The sequence below is a fragment of the Mercurialis annua genome, linkage group LG1-X (assembly GCF_937616625.2).
Source record: "Mercurialis annua linkage group LG1-X, ddMerAnnu1.2, whole genome shotgun sequence".
Taxonomy (NCBI): Eukaryota; Viridiplantae; Streptophyta; class Magnoliopsida; order Malpighiales; family Euphorbiaceae; genus Mercurialis; species Mercurialis annua.
In genome coordinates, this window is record NC_065570.1 from 48,109,526 (window position 1) to 48,131,247 (window position 21,722).

The 21,722-nt window shown below is 36.6% G+C and overlaps 1 protein-coding gene across 4 annotated transcripts; it reads left to right on the top strand.

The window, feature by feature from the left end:
* The first annotated feature begins 15,230 nt into the window (after nucleotides 1–15,230).
* LOC126664423 (uncharacterized) lies at nucleotides 15,231–20,824 on the top strand. Of its 4 annotated transcripts, XM_050356800.2 has the most exons (7): nucleotides 15,239–15,337; nucleotides 15,977–16,195; nucleotides 17,098–17,577; nucleotides 18,762–19,066; nucleotides 19,169–19,225; nucleotides 19,497–19,966; nucleotides 20,210–20,824. In XM_050356800.2, the coding sequence occupies exons 3-7, from the start codon at nucleotides 17,177–17,179 to the stop codon at nucleotides 20,525–20,527; spliced, it is 1,551 nt and encodes a 516-aa protein (XP_050212757.1). In that variant the 5' UTR covers nucleotides 15,239–15,337; nucleotides 15,977–16,195; nucleotides 17,098–17,176; the 3' UTR covers nucleotides 20,528–20,824. The 4 variants fall into 4 exon arrangements, with proteins under 4 accessions (XP_050212756.1, XP_050212760.1, XP_050212757.1 ...); XM_050356799.2 differs by lacking the exon at nucleotides 15,977–16,195 and having other exon boundaries at nucleotides 15,231–15,337; XM_050356803.2 differs by lacking the exon at nucleotides 15,977–16,195 and having other exon boundaries at nucleotides 15,231–15,337; nucleotides 19,500–19,966.
* Nucleotides 20,825–21,722: the final 898 nt, after the last annotated feature.

Here is a 21,722-nt window from a genome sequence, read left to right on the forward strand (position 1 = left end):
ACTCGTTATGGACATTTTGAGTTTCTGGTTATGTCCTTTGGTCTGACGAACGCACCAGCAGCGTTTATGGATATGATGAACAGAGTGTTCAAGCCGTTTTTGGATCAATTTGTTATCATCTTCATTGATGACATTTTGATCTATTCTCGGAGTGAGGAGGAGCATGCTTATCATTTGAGGACTATACTACAGACGTTGCGTGAGCAACAGTTGTACGCTAAGTTCTCAAAATGTGAGTTCTGGTTGGATCAGGTTACCTTTCTAGGACACGTGGTGTCGAAAGATGGGATCAAGGTTGATCCGAAGAAAATTGAGGCGGTCATGGATTGGCAAAGGCCAAGGTCAGTTACCGAGATCAGAAGTTTTCTGGGTTTAGCTGGTTACTATCGTCGGTTCGTGCAAGATTTCTCCAGAATATCTGCACCTTTGACTAAACTGACACAGAAGGGTGTCAAGTTTGAGTGGACTGACAAGTGCGAGGCGAGCTTTGAGAAGCTCAAGGAGATTTTGACTACAGCTCCAGTTTTGGCATTGCCTTCTGGCATTGATGGGTTCACAGTGTATTGTGATGCGTCTCGGATTGGTTTGGGTTGCGTTCTGATGCAACATGGACAGGTGATTGCCTATGCTTCCAGACAGTTGAAGAAGCATGAGGTGAATTACCCTACTCATGATTTAGAGTTGGCAGCTGTGGTTTTTGCACTGAAAATCTGGAGGCATTATTTGTATGGTGCTACTTGTGAGATTTTCACTGATCATAAGAGTCTGAAGTATATCTTTGATCAGAGAGAATTGAACTTGAGACAGAGGAGATGGTTAGAGTTGCTGAAAGACTACGACTGTACTATTCAGTACCATCCTGGTAAGGCTAATGTGGTAGCCGATGCGTTGAGTCGCAAGTCTTCGGGCAGCTTGGCTCATATTTCTGAGATTGGGCGTAGACCCATGGTTAGAGAGTGGCACAGTTTGATAGCTTCAGGCTATGGATTTCAGATTTCTCAGACTGGTTGTTTGTTAGCACAGTTGCAAGTGCAACCCGTTTTGATTGATCGGATCAAAGCTTTACAAGCTGAGGATTCACAGTTGAAACGGATTATTGAGGAGGTTCAGCAGGATGGAAATCCTGAATTTACATTTGTGGATGGTGTTCTGAGACATGGTTCGAGATTGTGTGTTCCGGATTCAGATGGTTTGAGGGACCAGATTCTGGAAGAAGCGCACAAGTCTGCTTATAGTGTTCATCCGGGTTCTACTAAGATGTACCATGATCTTAAGGGTACCTACTGGTGGAGCGGGATGAAGAAGGATGTCGCTGGGTATGTTTCTATGTGTCTGACGTGCCAGCAGGTGAAGCTGGAGCATCAGAGACCTTTTGGCTATCTGCAGCCACTACCTATTCCAGAGTGGAAGTGGGAGCGGATTGCTATGGATTTTGTGGTTGGATTACCACGTACTCGACAGGGATACGATTCCATCTGGGTGATAGTTGACCGTATGACTAAGTCAGCTCATTTCCTTCCGATAAAGGTTTCGTATACTGCTTCGAGGTTGGCTCAGTTGTACATCGACAGGATTGTCAGTTTGCATGGTGTACCGGTTTCTATTGTTTCAGACAGAGGTTCTTTGTTTACTTCGAGGTTCTGGAAAGCGTTACAGGAATCCTTGGGTTCTCGGTTGGATTTCAGTACAGCTTTTCATCCTCAGACTGACGGTCAGTCTGAGAGGACTATTCAGACGTTGGAGGATATGCTCAGGATGTGTGTTCTCGATTTTCAGGGTAGCTGGGATACTCATTTGCCGTTGATTGAGTTTTCTTATAACAACAGTTACCACGCGAGTATCGAGATGGCGCCGTATGAGGCTTTGTACGGGCGCAAGTGTAGATCTCCTATCTGTTGGGAGGAGGTCGGGGAGCGTAAACTCTCGGGAGCGGAGATTATTCAGATTACCTCAGAGAAGGTGCCGTTGATTAAGCAGAGGTTAGAGACTGCTTTTAGTCGGCATAAGAGTTATGCGGATCCGAAGAGGAAAGACGTTGAGTTCCAGGTTGGTGATTTCGTGTTTCTTCGGGTTTCGCCTATGAAAGGCGTGGTTCGTTTTGGTGTCAAGGGAAAGTTGGCACCGAGGTATATTGGTCCTTATGAGATTTCGGAGAGGATTGGAGCTGTGGCTTATCGTCTGGTTCTACCGCCAGACATGTCGTTAGTACATCCGGTGTTTCACGTTTCTATGTTGAGAAAGTGCGTTTCTGATCCTTCGCACGTGATTGTGCCTCAGAGTGTTGAGATTGACCAGGAGCTGTCCTATGAGGAACAGCCAGTGGAGATTGTTGATACGCAGGTGCGTAAATTGCGGAACAAGGAGATTCTGATGGTCAAAGTTCTCTGGCGCAATCATTCTGTAGAGGAGTGTACTTGGGAGACCGAGTTGGATATGCGGAATCGCTATCCTTTTCTATTTCCGTGAGGTACGATATCTTGGTTTCTGTGACTTTTTTATGATTTTTACTTGTGTTACGTGTTGTTCTGATGGTAATTGCTTATCGTGTTAAATTCGAGGACGAATTTTTAATTAGTTGGGGAGAATGTAATATCCCGTAAAATTTTAAATTTATTTTGTTAATTTCCGACGTGGTTCCGGATGTGTTTTGAGGGGTATTTGAAGTTTCGTAGATTTTCGTGGTTCGATTCGTTTTGGTTCGGTTTAAAAAAAAAAAAATCTCTTCTTTGGGTTGTGGTTCAACCGAAGTGGTTGAACCACTTTCGTTTGACTCAGGTCTCATTTGAGACCTGAGAAAAATGTTGATTCTCGTTCGAGAATCCAAGGATTCTCGAACGAGAATCCTTTTTCAGGCCTGGTCTCGTTCGAGACCAGGCCCTTTCTCGAACGGGAGCAGGCCAAATATGGCCATTCCCGTTCGAGAACAGCAGGTCCCTTTTGGACCCCTTCGCCCAGCCCACTTCGTACTCATTTTCGACCCATCTCCTCTCGATATTTAAAGTCGACTTCTAAACAGAAAACCTTCATCACGCTGCAAACAAACCCTAGCCGTTTTCCTCTTGTCCATTCACTGAGTATCGAAGCTGTTATCGTCCTCCAAAGGTCGCTGTTCAGTAAGTTTTCTGGTTTCGTTAAATTTCAGTTTTCATTTTGAAACGCCTTTCGGTTTTCTGATTCGTTCTTGCTCGTTTCTAGATCGAAATCAAAACCGTTTGATCTCAGACGTTCTAGACTCATATACCTTCGATTCCCCACCTCGTTTTCGTTGAACGGTACGTGATCGACCTCGTTTCCATTCGCCGTACGGTTTCCGTTTTCTGTTTTGGCTATGTTCTGTGCTTGTTTATATGTTTCTGCCGAACCATCCTTTCCTCTTTTGGTTTTGTTTTGCTTGTCTTTTGATTATGGATCCCTTGGCATGATTAGTAGTTAATAGATCAAGCTTTTAGATTGAGTTGTTTCATCATTTGGTTCTCGGATCCGTAGTAATTGGGTTGTTCTTGGTTTCGTTGTTAAGTTTCTGCCATGGTTTTGATTTGAATTCCTTCTACTATGCTGCTGTTTATGGGTTTGAATTAGGTGATTAGTGTGTTGTTCATTTATGAATTAAGTTGCTTTGGTGATGAGGATTGAGATGTGAGCTTAGTTTCAGAATCATAAAAATGGTGAATTGGTTGTTTGAGCATGGCGGGGTCTGTTCTTATTTTGAATTGAGAAAGATGGTTAAATTCTCATTTTAATCACCAAAGACTTTAACTTTAATCAACTTAATCCTTAAGGTTAAACTTTAAACTAATAACTTGGGTTTTTATTTTGAATATAAATTAAATAGTGGAAATGATAGATAATTATAAATTAAGTTAATATAATTACTCGGGTAGTTATATTTGCCTTCAAATGTCGTTTTGTCAAAAGTTGGCTAAATTACAATTTAGCCCCTAAACTTATTTTATAACTTAATTAAGTGGATTTTTGGTTAATAACTTTATTGTTGGTTTTAATTATAAAGAAAAGCAATAAATTGATTTCGGATATCAAATTGACTAAAGTACAATTTAGTCCCTATTTGGCAAAAGTACAATTTAGTCCCTAAACTTTTATTAACTTAAAATGTTTAAGTTTTTGATTTGTAACTTGGGTTACTTAGAAGTGAAGTTATTGAGTTCCGCTTTTAAAATGGATTATTATTTTGTTAAATTGTTTTATAAATATAAACTCGGGTTTACATTTGATAAACGTTTTGAGTCGGATTAGACTTGGGTCATCCGACAAGTGAGTTTAGCTTGGTAGTTATTTGGTAACTCGGCAAACCCACTATTTGTAAATTATTTATTATTTAAAGTTATTAAATAATATTTATAAATTGGATTTTAAGCGGGAACTCAATAGACTTATATTAATTGGGCTTTATTACCTTTTGGATATATTTGTGTTATTTTGGATTGTTTATTTACTACGTGTTAATTGTGCTAGTCTTATGTGGTGTCTAGTACTCTCTAGAGTTAGGGTCTGATTTTTAATAATTATTTTATTTGTCTAGACTCGTCTACTGTTCGTGCTTCAGAGGCGAACCAGAGTTAGTTGCTTGCCGGTATTTCACGCGGATTAGCAAGCTGTGAGTTTATATTTACTATTTACCGCTTTATTAAGTAAATTGTTATTTTAATATAATATATATGTACTGTACGTATATTTCGAACTGTTTTTATATTATGGCTCTTAGTTGGAACGTGCTACCTAATGGGCATCATTAGGACTGCGTGCGCACCGGTATTGATCTGGGTAAGGTATATGTGGAAATGTGGTAACTCGGTGTGAGCATAGCTCTCGGGACCAGGTAGAGTAACTCGGTGTAGCTCAGCTCTCGGGACTCTGGTATGAGTGTGGTCAGTGGTAACTCGGTGTAGCTCAGCTCTCGGGACCAGACCTATTGGATTATGATTATTATTTAGAATTGTGGATTAGGGTTCCAACTATTATCTGTAATATCGTTATTAAATGTTTTAAACGTTTTAAAGGTTTTCCACTTAATAAATGTAAATAGTGGTATGAACTCATCTCAGTATATCTGACCCCGTTGTTTTCCCAATTTTTCCCAGGGTTATGATCTGAGAGAGTCTGGTGATCTCCGCATTTACTTTTTCTCGGAGGTTCCATTTATTTTGATAAACTGTCAAACTATTTTATTCTTAGACCGCAGTAGTTGACTAGACGTCTTATTTATTGTTACAGTTGTTTGTCGGATTGGTCTGACTGGTTATATTGCTCTGGCATGTTATGTATTTATTTCGGATTATTTATGTTATGCCTATTTTAGACCCAAAATTGAATAAGCATGTTATATTAACTGTTGAACATTATAACTGCTAGTTTTAGGCTGAAGTCTCGGTTGCCCCCGAGCATTGGTTTTTCTGCAGGTTTATGTGTTTATGAATTAAATGAAAGGCTAGCTACGGGTTTCGGTACTACATTACCCATACCCTAGCGCCGGTCGCGATTCATGAAAATGGGTCGTGACACCGGCGTACGATAATCTCACCCATAAGCAAGTGAGGTTATCCAGCCGGTAGAAAAGGAATTTCCTAGTTGTGGCGACTCCATATTTTCAAATCTTTCCAGAATAGAGGTCAGCCATAAGTCTGGGCGAGCAGCCCTCGAACCCCGCTCCGCTCACAGTGGCGACTCTATTAGGGATGATTAAAGTCAAACTATTTTTAAAACATAAACTCAAAACGTTTTTCAAAATTGTTTCGAAAACAGTTGCCATGGATATAACCACACGACTTGCACCTTATCGATCACTTTATTTACCATACAAATTCGCACATGTTGCATAACCTTAGAAATTTCTCTTTCCAGCTATTCTCTAGGAGTCACGTTTTCAGCCCCGATGTTCATAAACGATACCACGTTTTAGCGTTGACTCTAACATTCAGAACGTCTTATGTGGATTAGGATCACTCACAGTCTAGTACCTCGGTCGCTTGTACTCGTGATTGATGAGACCTATCAAAGGTATATTTTTCTATGGGGCCCTCAAACCGGTTACTGCCAAAACCCATCAACTCAGCCCACATGCATACCATCTTAGACACTACCCTCTAGAAAAATATCCAACATAATGACTGTAATTAAGGCATGCTGTCAATGTAAGGTAATCTGTTTTAAAAAATTTATGTTTCAATCTCAGTCTTAGGTCAGGCCTAATAATTTTTCCAGTTTTCAAAACCAGATTTTCAAAAACATCTAGTAGGCCAGACCTAAATACCAGATTCGATCAAGTAAAACTCCTTTACTTGGTGAAACCTCTAATATCCACTCCATTCAAGTGTCAATCCATGCACTTGACCAGCCGTCCACACTCAATTATTTTTCAGATTTCAAAACGGGCCGCCAGGTCCACTTTCTGTGTTTGGACACCTTCAAAAAGGGACAAACAATTCTTACATTGACTACTTCCGCTTGTTTGTTTTAGGACTACTAGACTAGAGCTTGCAAGTATACGTCGACCTTTGCATTGCGATGCGAGGGTTCAAACCAAAAATCCTAGAAATAATGTTGGAAAGAATAACATGTCTCTATGATATCAACTGCTCTACGTGCTAATTGCTATGAGCTACGTGTTATGTGTTAACTACATATCATGCATGTGCATCTCATGCATATCACGCATCTCATGCATTCAGAATATTTCACATCATATGCTAACCCTTTGTGGATGTAGCTGCATACTTGCATCACACGCTGACCAGTTGTCTTGCAGCCATTCTACTGACTACTCTATTGGATACCCAGCTAACATCTAGAATATCAAGCAACCAACCCAATGAATCAAAAAATGGTTCTATCAAGTCTTCCATAACTCCATTATTGGTGACCTAGATAGCCGAAGGATCAGAAAAAGGTTATATCCACGACTCTAGTGTCGGCGATCTAGAAAGCCAGAGGATCAGACAAAACTATCAAGTCTTCCATTACTCCAACATCGGCGATCTGGACAACCGAAAAATCAGAAAACGGTTTTATCAAGTCTACTACGACTCCAACATCGACGATTCAGACAACTAACAAATTATAAAACGATTCTATCAATTCTACTACGATTCCAACATCGATGATCCAGATAGTCGACGAATAAGAAAAAGAGTTTCTACCAAGTCTTCCATGACTCCAGCATCGGCGATCCAGACAACCGAAGGATCAGAAAAAGGTTAAGAAAGTCTTTTACAACTCCAAAGTCGACAATACAGATAGTCAAAAGGATTCATGAAAAACTTTCCTTCCAGAAGATCTTCATCCAGTAGAATTTTTAGATCAATCAACTCAGATAGAACATCAGAAATGCCAATTACGGTTCAACTAGTATGTCAAAATCAACCAAAGAGGTATCATCTGCAGTCAAGATCAACATGGACTATCCAAGAAATGCATTCCAGAATGAATCAAGAGGGGATTACCAGTACCTTCATAGACTTTCAAAAGTAAACTTGTCAAAGCCAGTTGACAAACGACGACTTCATCATATTAGATGACCACTAATGCCGCACATCCTGCCAAGCTCGGGGGAATAATATCGATCGATGCAACATACTCAGACTAGAAATTCAGAAGTTAGTCAAATACAAGACATCCACCGAACATTATGATATTTGCAAGGAAAAGCTCAACTGATACAACATTCAGATCGAAGGCAGAATCAAGAATTTCGAGATTCGCATACAAAATGACATGAACGGCCAGTCCAATGGCTCTCAAGACAAAAGAAGCAGACTACGACAGAGTTCCAATGCATATGAAATGCCAATCAAATAAGTTCATAGTTGCAACCAGGAATCCGAATGAGTTGAAGGCCTGCCAAGTTGAACACATAAAAGAGACTGGGGCAAAAATAATAGGCCCAAAAAGAAAAGCAAAAAAAAAAAAACAAAAGAGTTCCAGTGGTACCAATGTCCCGAAAATACAATCTGAAAGATTGATAGGTCTTCGTTATCCGTTCCCATTTCCATTCTGCAATAGGCAACGGTTACAAAAATCCGAATGGTCGTTGATGCTCTAACCTAACTTGCTGACACTTTGCAATAAACTCTGTTATGTCTCGCTTTATACCGCTCCACCAATACATTTGTTTAACATCAGAGTACATCTTGGTATAACCAGGATGAACACTATACATAGATGCATGCGCTTTTGTCATATTGTTTTTTGTCTTAACTCCTGTATATTTGGTATGCATATCCTCACATAGGGCTGAGTAAGAACCGAATCAGACCGAAAAACCAAACCGAACTGAACTTTGTTGTTTGGTTTTGTTTTTCAGTGAAAATGGTTTGGTTTGGTTCCTACTATAGGTAAAGTTTGGTGTTCGGTGTTCGGTTTGGGTATTTTGAAAACCGAAAAACCGAATGAACCAATATTTAATATAAAATATGTAATTTTTTTAAAAAATAATACACATATATACTTATACTTATATTTATATGTTTTTTTTATCTTTATAGCTTAATTATTGTTGATATATGAATTGATAATTGTTATTTAAACATATATATAATTTTATTAGAACCTAATTGTAATACCCCAAAATATTTAACTAGCTAATTGGACCACGTGTCCAGTTTTGAGTCGCAGAAGTGGCAATATTGGAAAGTTTTCCCGGTAAATAAGTTTTAGCAGGTCGGTTTTAGAAAAGGTTATTATGAAGAAACCTTATATTATATTTTAATTCTAAAAAGTTGGAATTGGAATTTAATGGAAAAATGATGAGAAAAGTCTAAAATAAGGTATAGGGATCAAAGTGGTAATTTAGCCACTTTGTGTCGAAAATAGAAATATTGGATTTTGACGGGAAAGTGCTAATATCGAGCTTCGTATTATTTATCAAATATAAATAACACGTATAAGTCGTAATAAAAGAGGTTAACGATTTAGCTATGGACTAAATCGTATGATTGAAAAGTTTACAGGATAAATGATAGTAAGCAAAAAGAACAAGGACCAAAGTGGCACTTTAGCCGGATTATATATGAAATGAAAATATGAATTTGAGAATCAGGAAGCGTCCAGAGAGATTGAGAGATTTCCGATCGATTTCCGTCGTTTCGCCGCCGTTTCTCCGTTCGACGTCCGATTCGAGCGATTCAAGCGGCGATTTCTTCAGAACCGAAAGCTCTATCACCTCCGGCCATCAAATTAAGGTAAGAGGTCGGGTTTTGGCATGAAAACTATGGTTTTGTGGGCTGTTTTCATGAGATTATGATTTTGGATTGAATTTGACGTTTTTGGGTTTATTATGGCGTTTTTGAAGAAACCGAGATATGGGTATTGAGTGTGGGTGTGTGAAGCATGTCGGAATGGAGGAAAAACCACGAAAATCGCATTTCCGGGACTGTGCACGTGGTACACGACCGTGTACCACGTGTGCACGAACGTGTACTGATGTACACGAACGTGCACCTAGCAAGGTACACGATCGTGTACTGAAGTACACGAACGTGTACTTCTCATGGTACACGAACGTGTACAATAAGTACACGAACGTGTACCCCTGAGGTGCACGAACGTGTACTCAGTTGCACGATCGTGCACCCACCAAAACGCACACCCGTGCACCCCAACTCGCCCCCACGCAAATACAAACTGAAATTGATCTAGGCATTCGACGTTTTGAGTAATTTGACTCTAAAGGACGGGTTTCGGACTTTGAGAATCATTAATCTCGAGATTAGCTCGACGTTTTAGATAAATAACAATAATGGAAAACGTCAAGGACGTTAAGCAATTCTCAATTATGAGAAATAGTATTCGCTAAATCGTTTATACGACTAAAGTTATTGAATACGTAAACAAGTATAAAATGAAACTAAATCATAAAACTTAAAAGTATTATACGTATAAGAATGCGAGAATCACGTCTAACTATTAACGATTTATCAGACGTGTCAGCAAGTAGTGAAGTCAATAGAGGTGGACTAGCGAGAGCGTATTATCAGATCGATCATATCATTTCTTGGATTCCGGTCACTGTGAGTTGTACTTTTACTTTCATGTATTATATATATTGAAATTATTTTATGAAATTATATATATTGTTTTCACGCATCGCACTATATACAATTGATTGGATGTTATATGTTTATTTAATTTCTATATGCGAGAACTAGTATGCGATCCGAAGAAACTAGCTACCTATTGGGTGTCAATAGGCTGTGTGATCACCAGTATCGAGTCGGTCTAGTATGTTTGCATTGAGAAATGACTTGACACAGCTGGGAGCTGTTGATGAATATGAAATTTACGATTGGGTATATGATTTCGATACGAGTGTGAACTCGGCTACGGTGTAGCCTGGAAGTCCCCGTATCTAGTGGCTGGGCCACCAGCGAGTTGGACTCGCAATTGATATTTACGATTGGGTTGAATGATATATGATTATTCAAGAGATGTGTCGCATGCTAGGATATTAGTTTCACACGGATCAAATACATGGTTATATATTTTATATTAATATTTTCTTGAGATGCGATGCTATGTTTTTATATTAATACTGTTAGTAAATGTCAACTCACTCAGTATTTCTCAAATACTGACCCCTCACCTTTGATGTCTTTCAGGTGCTTAGCTTGTGGACCTAGCTAGAAGCCAATTTTGAAGTCCAGAAGTCAGCTGTATATGTTAGTTTCTGACTTCTGAGTGTTGCAGTAGTGGTCCTGTGTCAATGGTATAGTAGCCTAGTCAGCAGTTCATTTTGATTGTATATATTAACTGCTGTTATTGTTTATATGCATTTTGATAGGCTACGTGTTTAGTATATGATCCACGGCCCCAGATGCCGGTGAGATGTTTGAAACACTAACTGATGTATATAGTACCGCGAGGCCAGTTCGTACAGGGTACAGTAACTAGAGCCCGCGAGGTTTTGAAACAGTTAGTGTACATATTTGGTTATATGTTATATATATGTATATTTGCTTCCGTTGTTTGTTGTTATTTGTTTATATTATATTTGCGGAAAATAAATTGTGATGTTAGGCTTGCTACGGGTTCCGGAGCTACCACTCCCGTTCCCTAGCGCCGGTTGCGGCTCAATAGTTTTGGGCCGTGACACTAATTATTTAACATTTGAATTAATTTTAATATAAAAAATGAAAAAAAAAACAAATTTGGTTGTAACCGAACCGTTTCGTACTGAATTTTTTTGTTTGGTACGGTTAAGGTTTTTTGCCTTTAAACTAAAAGTTCGGTTTGGTTTGAAAATTTTCCAAACCGAAAACCAAAAAAACGTGAAATGTTTCCAAATGAACCGAACCGACCGATACTCACCCTTATCCTATCACTAAATTTCAACACTTTATTTTCCATTATAAATTATGAAATGTCTCCTTTCTATACTTCATCAATCACATGCTTTAGTTGAGGATCCTTTGTCTGTAATTCTTTAATTTGATCATTCAATATTTCTTTGATCGTCATCTGACCCAATAAACTTCTAAGATATGAGACTTCCAACTGATGTCCTTGTTCACTTAATGAATGTACTTCTTTAATCAACAGTTGCTTTTCAATTGTAGTAACATGCGCTAAGCTTCCTGCTGATTTTCTACTTACACATATGTTACCACATTATCTTTATTAGGATGATATTGTATCTTACAATCATAATCCTTTAGCAATTCCATGCACCTCGTTTGTCTGAGATTTAAATCCCGCTGATCAAATATGTACTTCAGAATTTTGTGATCAGTGAATATTTCGCATGTTGCTTCATATAAATAATGTCTCCGGATTCAATGCAAAAATTACTGTTGCAAGCTCTAGATCATGAGTTTGATAATTGACTTCATGCCTTTTCAACTGTTGAGAGGCGTAATCTATTATCAACCATGTTGCATTAGCACACATCCTAACGTAATTCTAGATGCATCATAATAGACTATAAGTCTACCTTCTGGTAATGCCAAAATCTGATCTGTTGTTAAACATTCCTTCAACTTCTAGAAACTTGCCTCGTACTGATCTGTCTAGATAAACTTTGCATTTTTCTGAGTTAGCTCGGTTAATGATGCAAAATTTTTCCAAAAGTCCTGCACAAATCATGCATAATAACCAGCTAATCCTAACAAACTAGGAATATCCGTCACTGGACTTGGTCTTTTCCACTCCATTACAACTTCAATCTTCTTTGGGTCAACCTTAATTCCACTCTGAGATACAACATGTCCAAAAAATGCTACTTCTTTCAGCCAGAATTCACATTTTGAAAAGTTGGCAAAAAGCTGATGGTCTTTCAAAGTTTGTAATACTATCCGTAAGTGTTGAGCATGATCTTCCTCCGTGCACGAATAAATCAGAATGTCATCTATAAACACTATCACAAAATGATCTATAAACGGCTTAAAAATTTGATTTATCAAATCCATGAAAGTTGCGGGTGCATTCGTCAATTCAAATGACATAACTAGAAACTCGTAATGACCGTATCTAGTTCTGAATTTAGTCTTTGAAATATCATCCTTTCTCATCTTTAACTATGATACCCTGATCTCAAATCAATTTTCGAGAAGCACTTTGCTCCTTGCCATTGCTCAAACAAGTCATCAATTCTGGGCAAAGGGTATTTGTTTTTATCTTGTCTTTATTAAGCTGTCTGTAATCTATACAGGGTCACAGCAATTCATCCTTCTTCTCTACAAATAACACTTGTGCACCCCAAGGCGATACACTCGGTCGAATGAATCCACGATCAAGTAATGCCTCCAATTGATCTTTTGTCTCTTTCAATTCTGTTGATGCCATCCGATATGGAGGTATTGATATTGGATAGGTATCAGGAATAAGATCAATACAAAATTTAATCTCTTTGTCTGGTGGTAGTCCAAGAAATTCTACTGAAAAAACATCGGGGTACTAAGATACCCACCATACCTCATACACATTACTTATTTTCTTCTTAACATACCGTACTATGGCTAAAAATCATTGACATCCTTTATTCAACATCCGCCGCACTTTCATAGCCGACACTATACTTGTTGGGGTTTCTGACTTCTTGCCCTGAATTGAGATTAGTTCGGTTCCAAGAGCATGGAACGTCACTATCTTCTTCCGATAATCCACATTCGCGTCGTGCTAGCCAGTCCATTCCTAATATCACGTCAAAGACTAACACATCGAGTAGTAATTGATCCACGAACAATTCTCGTCTAATAAAATATTCAGGTCTGTCTGCGCCTGGGATCTGCGTATGCGCCTAGAAACTACGTCTATTCTTGGGACTTCGTCAATCTACATCTATGCCTGGGATTACTCGTCCGTTGGTTCTTTTCATATCATCTCTACGTCTGAGCCTAGGATCTGCGTCTACGCCTGGGACTTCGTCAATTTACATTTGTTCCTGGGATTACTCGTATGTCGGTTCTTTTTGTAACATCTTTGCGTCTGCGCCTAGGATCTGCGTCTGCGCCTGGGGCTATTCGTCAATCTACATCTTCATTTGGGATCATTTGCCTCCAATTTTTTTTATTGGTGCATTTTTTCCTTCTACGACTGGTACAATTGTTTCTCTTCCGAGTGTCACAGTAGTTTCTCTTCCGAGTGTCACAGTAGTTTCTCTTCCGACTGTCACAGTAGTTTGTCTTTCACAATAGTTTCTCTTCCGACTGTCACAGTAGTTTGTCTTTCACAATAGTTTCTCTTCTAAAATTCCATTAAGCAGCATTTCAATCATTGCAAACTTCAGTAAAAATGATTCAACAAGTAAAGTTTAACGCCAAATATAATAAAGTAATGTTTTTTTTGATTCCGTTACTTCAATATTTATAATTTAGTAGATCTATAATATCGATACAATTAAACGTAATCTTACAAGCATCATAAGATTGTCACTTTGAATACTAGTGATATTAAAGGAAAAACTTATTTGTTTGTTTTTGTATGTTACACTGGTGTCTGCGTCTGGCACACGGTAACTATTCCTTCTATGACATAGGGAGATGAAGAAGTTTGGATGAACTAAACTTTCTGATTCGACAGCTTCATATATTACTTTTGATAGCCACTTATGCTCTAATTTGTTGATTTTCACTCATGACTTCCAATCTTTTTTTATGGTTGTCTGTCACCGAGAACCAAAATTAAATTTATTCAAGAACGAATTATCGTTCCCACAGACGGCGCCAAATGATGGTTCCGGTGATGTTGGATCAGGTCTTGATGTGGCCGGTCTGAGCGTGATCTTCAATCTACACAGAAAAGATAGGTTAGAAGGATTCGAGCCGGTGTTGGCTCGAATACCCTCCGATACCTAAGTCAGATAGACTGAACTGATGAATATGAGTAGTAAAAGGTGTCCTTTACCTGACCTAGATCTATTAATATATAATAGATAGTCATTGCGTTGTAGTATAAATCTTGTTACTGATTTGAGTTCATCTTCTTGTTAAGATTAGGTAAAATCCGTCCTTATCCCTGATTTCACAGGATAAGTTATCTAGTCTTCTGGTAACACTGCGTACGGTACTGAGTCAGTAAGTTCGGACTCGTCTATAAGTCAGTGACTTCAGGCTTGTCTCTAAGTCAGTGACCAACGCCACCTGTGTGGGTCTTGTGTACTATTCTGGTGGTGTATCCATCAGTTAAGATTTTTTTTACTCTATCCATATTAATGATAGTGAAATTGTTCATAAAATTATTTTAAAAATGATTAAAAAGGAAGAATAAAAAAGAACATTTATAAAATTATTTTAAAAATCTAAATGATACTTTTAAAATGAGACATCTCAAAACAGAAAAATAAAAATTTTAAAATGAGAAGAAGATAATACTTTTTTATTCTATAAAAAAAATAAAGATAGTTGCTACATATAATATTTAATTAAAAATAAAATTATTAAAATACCATTATAATTTTATTATATAAGCATTAGATATACAACTGAATACATATTCATTTTTAACAAATTTAAAGATATAGTAAGATTATTATAATAAATAAATTTTGAAATTTTTGTAAGAGTAGACATTTTCTTATTTTTATGGGAGAAGAGAATATTCGAAAAAAATAAATAATAGATTCGATAAAAATGTTATATAAATAATTTCGGATTAGTAATACTTATTTGCCATCAATTTAAAAAAGAAAAGAACCAATGGGAGAGAGGCAAAAAAGGTGAAAACAAATAAAAAAGAGACACGTGGGAAGTAGAAAACAAAAGCGGGAAGTGAAGTAGGCATATAACTGCTTTTAGGTTTTGTATATAACACATAACAACGTTAACTTCCCTTCTTCGCCGCACTGACACTCTGCTCATCAACAACCAACTTCAATCTTCCTTAACCACTGGTAAATTTTATGTATTCCTAAATTCTTCAGCTTCTCTTCAGTTCTTTAATGTCTGTACAGCTTATAGCTAGCTTTGTTGCTCAGCTTCACCTCTTGTTTTTGTGTAGCTAGCTTTAATGGATGTTTTTTTTTCTTGTTGTTTTTGTTATAAATTCAAATGCATGTCAACTTTTATGAGATGATCCTAATGTTTTTATAAGTTTTTTGATGGGCTGTAGCTAATTTGTAATTTGAGCGACGAGCTATAGCTCAAATGGTATAAGCGATGGCGAGCGTTTTGTTAAGTTTGTGGGTTCAATTCCGTTCTTATTATATATATATAGAAAAAAATAATTGGTGGAAGGGTTTCTTTCAACTTTATCTTTTTCTTGTTCTGCATGTGTAATTCAACTCTTGACTATTTGGCTACTGGGTTCTGTTGTCAAATTAGTGGCCATTCTGTCTGAATTGTTGATATAATGTACAAAGGTTGAATCTTGTTGTGTGGCATGTTTGTGGTGAAATTTTGTTGTGAGTTTTGGTTTTTGTTAAATTGTGGACATGAGCTTGAAGCTCAATTAAAGCAGTCTTAAATAGTGTAATATTTAGAGACTGCGGTTTTGTCCTAATTTGTGCATACATGTGTGCTTTTGCGTATAGGGTCAAACATTCTATGTGATGAACGAAAGCAGTTGTGGAATTGAAGGGCTCTTTCCGTTATTTACGAGTTTCAGCTGCATATTCCAAAAAATATTTGTCAAATATGACACTTCTTTCGTCTTAATGGCACATAAGGCTGGGTCGTGTTACCTGAATTCTATGTTTAACACGGCTTATTTCTCCTGGAGAATCAATCTTGCTTCTCTTGGAATTATACCTGTAAGAAAAAGGAAATGCTGTCTCTGTAATATGCTAATGCTGTGCTCCTACTATGATTGTCCCAAACTACATCTTTGTTCTGAACTTGCTCAATGTTTGGAAACTGTTTCATTAGTTTCAAGGTAGCCCTTCTTTTCCTCAACTGAAATACTTCAGTAGTTGAGGATAAATTGGGCGCGGTAGGGCCATGGGAAAATATTTCTCCATTATGCTCTGGCCTTATAGCATGGCAGCCAAATTGTGCAAAAGGAGTGTCCTTTTGGAATTTCTGTAGTTAACAATGGTTATTTCATTTTCCATTTCCTATAAATTTCTCATAAATCATGGAAAAAAACTATGCTCTTCTGTTGAATACTCTTAAACTAATTCTTTAGTTTCATTTGACATGAAGCTATGTGTTGTCTAAGCATTACTATAAGTGTTTTAACTTTAGCAACCTAGAACATTATCTTTTAATAGCTCACAAATCTTTCAATAGGATGTTAGCTTGGGACTAGTTTTAGGAATGCAGAATAATTGGTGAATTTTTTCTTTTTACAATAACATGGCCAATTTGTTATGGAGGATGACTTCACCATTGGATTGTTTTCTACATATGAAGCCTTCCCTTTAATTTTTTTCCAAGTAAATCATAAGAATCATTTTCTAGAAGATATAAGTAATTTTTTTATCTATACGTTTTTTGCTAGTACGGCGCAAGAATACTTGCTAATGATTTTCCTCAAATTTCCAATAGATTTTCTTAGATTAATGTATAGTTATCTAAGATTTGGATTACATATTATCTTATACTTGTTGTATACGTTTTTGCAATGTTATTATTCTACTGCTTCAATCTTTATCTTTGGATTTGAATAAATATTTCTAATTCTGTAACCACTAATGCATTCACTTTTTTCCAGCATTGCTATAAGTTGGAGCGCTTGATGGGTATCAATTACTTTTGGTTCAGTTTGTTCCGTGGCTCCTGCTCAGCCATTAATGGATATTGATCTAGATAACAAAAAACAACATTCTATAAAAGTTGAAGTTGATACAAATTATGGAAACATTGTGGTAAAATCAGATGGCATAGGTTCAGGGTGTGTAGATAATGACGAAAAAGTATTTAATGTTCGAAGTACTCTGCTGAATGAAAAAAGCAAGCAAAAGGACCCTGAGGATGTAGAAGTTGACATAATTGCATCTAAAAACATCAATGACATCAAATCAGCTGAAGCTGAAGATCCAGATGCAACTGAATATTCAAGTTCATTTGCCGACACTCTCTCTGATACAGAGAAATTTTCTGGCCTAAGTGAAAATGAAGTGGAATCACAATTTTTTGGTGACAGCGATTTGGCATCCCCATATGATGCATTCAATAGCACCTTTCAAACAAGGTGTGTTTTCTATATTGTCCTCTTTGCATGTGTGTGAGATATCTGATTATTTACAATTTCACTTTAAGTAAAATATATTTTACTGGATGGAATGGGGAAAAAATTCTGATCTATGACACTGTAGGGTCAAAATATGCTTTATAGTGTATGTGATTAGCTATTTAGAGGACTTCCTGCTGATTCACGTCATTACATGAAATTGGGATGCAGTAAATTACTCTGATGAAAAGGTAGGTGACTTAAAATCATATACTCAAACTTATGTCCTACCACTGCTACTAGACAAGCATTTCAAGTCTTTATGGTGTGTTTGTTTATGGGAGTGCACTGAACTAATTTTGGTGTTGCTACTTCACTATAGTGACCAACTTCTTTAGTGGTGTATGGTTGAGAGCTGAGGGCTTATATTTCCTCTTTTTATCTATAGATACACGATGATTGTTGTTTAAATTTTGCTGGCTAAGTTTGAATGCGTATAGTTTTGTCTCTACTCTCTGGTGTAGTTTATATTTCGACATTAGTTAGCCTAGGAGGAAATCTAGTCCTTGTGTATTTATTCTTGCCTTATTAAAACTTATTTGTCTTTTTATATATTTAATTTGTAATACTTTTGCTGTGGAACTTCTTATAGATTTTTTTTAAAAAATCATTAATTTTGCCTAATTATATATCCTGTACTCTATTATATTCTGCTCCTCTTGCTGTTTCCTTGTCATATTTTATTACAACTTGCAGTACTTCTTTCGTTTACTCGATTATTAATTTCAAATCTTTGTATTCCTTGTTTCGGAATTTGAAGTCAGTAGTTTGAAAATTGTCAACATGTAAAGAAACTATAGAATGAAAGCTGTCATTTATGTCTTCAAATGCGTGCAACTTAGAAGAGTACGGCCTTAAGGCCAGTAAGTTATCAATTATATAGGCCAGCAGCATATTAATTGGATAATCAAGAGGTGTTCATCACTTAGACACGCACTCTAGCACGTACATCTAGTGTATTATTCTACACTTGATATCATCTCTAACCTTAACGTAGTAACTTGCATCCCTCCGACTTTATTTGCACGACTTCCCTTCACTTACTAGCTATCTGAAGTTAGTGTCTCTCTTCGTGTTTTCCTCATTCCACAAATTTGGAATTCAGATTGTAAACAATGCTATTAAACTTCCGTTGCTTCGACCAGGAAGAAGAAGTTAACAAATCATTGGAGGAGCTTTATACGTCCTATGAGTTGGCGGTGCAAATGGACAGAATTGAAGATTAAGGAAGTCGAGTCGCGAGCATTAAAATATGCTCGCGAGCTTGCAGTCTATGAAGAGAGAAAACAAATCTATCAAACTCCATATGATGGGTTTTGTTCAAAGTTGTCGCCATTTTCAAATCAATGTTATCGAAGATGGGCCAGAAAGAGGAGGAAGCGAAAGAGAATTGAAGAAAAAACTGATACAACAGTATATGTGTCACAGCATAGCCTCTTTTCTTATATTGGTATATGCTTCTTCTTTGTACATGCATATTGTGATTAAGGTTATTAGCTCTACATCTCTTCCCGTTCTATGTTCTTAAAATTCACTTCATGAACAATCACAGAAAGCAAGAGATCCAATCCAGATGGAAGTTCTATGATTGATGATTTTGATAATGCAGGTAATAATTACTGCTATATTCTTGATTTGCTTTCTATTTTATGATACAGTCAACTATTCTGGAATCAGTTTAGCAGCCAGTTTCTAGAATTGCAAAACGCTTGCTCAGTCTTTCGTGTTGTAACCCTCAAGGATTCTTATCTGCGTCCAGCTTGATGTTTCCACAGCATATTCTGAAGTTTATCCCTGTCATCATTTCAATTAGATTCTTAAATAAATTTGCATTAATCTGTCATTGACTGCTATTTATTTTGTAAATAATTGTAAAACAGCAGCGACAGAACGACATGCTGATTGCAATGATAACTTTGGGGATCAATTGTCTTTCGAGTTTCGAGGTGGTGATAAATCCTCGGAGCAAGTCCTTCGGAAAATTGAAATAGTGCAAACTCGGATTCAAAAACTGAAGAATCAACTCGACTTGGTGATATCAAAAAATGCTGATAAATTTTCGTCCTATGAGAATTTAAGCCTTCTCTCACCCTGTGATGGGCAGACTAGTTCTGCTCCTAGCCCTACATTATCCGCCGGCAATGGAGAAACAATTTCAGTAGGAGCTATGCATAATGAAACTCAGCATATCTCCGAATATGACTTTGGAGACTTGGTTTTGCCTGATAGTGAAATTTTAGGTTATGGAGAGGCTATTCACGTACCTGATATAATTGAAAGCACCGTAGGAATGTTGTCTGCTGCTGATGTTACGTCACATCAGCCACAAATCGGAGATTCATGCGAATATGTAAGATATTATCATAACTGCTAATTTCTGAAACGGATGGCATGAAACTTTTTCGTTGAGCTTTTATAGCATATTTCCCTAATTGTAGTAGAAATATGAAAAAATTGTTGCATGCTTGCATACGTTTTTCCTTTTTAATCAAGTCGAGAGCACTAAAATTCAAATCTATGGCTGGTTAGATGATCTTGTTTTCTTTAATAACTTCAGTTGGTTTTCTGTAATGTAAATTTTTGCATTTGGTAGATTGTGGATAATGTGCTGGTACATACTGAAACAGCCGACGGAGAAAGAGGCACTTTCGTAGCGACAAGCGCTCAACTTCTTGAGGAGCATCAGGAACCGGAGATAGGACATGAAGCAGAAACCCTCAACCCCTGTCCGATTTCATCCTCAGGATCCGATCCCATAACAAAATCCACCGTTACACCAGAGGAATCGATTCTAAAATCATGTTTAGCCTCAGATTTCCAATTTCCAAGAAACAAGAGAAAGCGAGTAGAGAGGAAAGCTGGCTCTGGTGGATGGAACAAGAAAGGCTCCGGTGATCCTGATAGCCAGTGATTCAAACAAAAACCTTGTCCATCCATACGTTGCTCGAAAATTTCCGGAACTGCTACTCAATGAAAATGGTAAAGAAGAGCAAGGATTTATCAATGCAGCTGTGAACTAATCAACATTGCTGGAATTTTGGTACAAGCTGGTTGCAGCAACCTTAACTGTTAAACAACATAGAATTAGTTGAAGATTCTAAATGTAGCTCTGACAGACTTAAGAAGTAGAGCCAATTTTCTGTAATCAAGAAGTGGTTTGCTTTTCTGTTTTTATAAAGATTGAAACTTTTTGTTCTCTTTTTCTGAATTGGAATGACTCTTATGAGTGTAGATATTTCTGATCTATATGCTTAACAATTTCAATTATTAAAACATCTTCGAATAATGCTTACTTTTATAAAATAGTAGAAATTTAAAATTTTGTAGAACAAAAATATAGTACTAATATTTTATTTTTGGCCTAATTACTTAAAAAAACCCCACCTTGAAACATTTTTTCGTTTATACCCTGACCTAGGAAAAAGTTCATTTGTACCCTTTTTTTGATTTTTCGTTTTCAATTGTACCCCAAAATTTTATTTTTTGACAATTTAATTAATTAAAGGATGAAAACATTAAAAATAATTAAATAGAAGGGTTATGTCATCTTTTTTCTATTTGAAAAAATACAAATAAGTTAAAAAATGAAGGATTATTTTAAGCTTTTTTCTAAATAAAAACAGTTCAATTTAGTGCTTTAGGGTAGAGTTGAAAACGAAAAATCAAAAAAAGGGTACAAATGAACTTTTTCCTAGGTCATGGTATAAACGAAAAAATATTACAAGGTGAGGTTTTTTTAAATAATTAGGCCTTTATTTTTATATTATTTATATCAAATTATGTTTTGATTTTAGTATTCTTGTGAGTATTATTTGTAAGTTTTATGCTATGTAATTTTTTTACGTATTATATCTATCTATACTATATATAAAAGCACAGATGGGAGGGGGGGGGCATTTACGTTAATATTCTTTTCACTTTATAAAATATTATTATTAATTAAAAACTATTAAAACAATTATAAAAATTAAAATACTAATCTATACTATATATAAAAGCATGGATGGGGAGGAGACACATTTACGTTAATGTCTTTTCACTTTACAAAATATAATTATTAATTAAAAACTATTAAAATAATTATAAAAATTAGAGTACTAACTAAA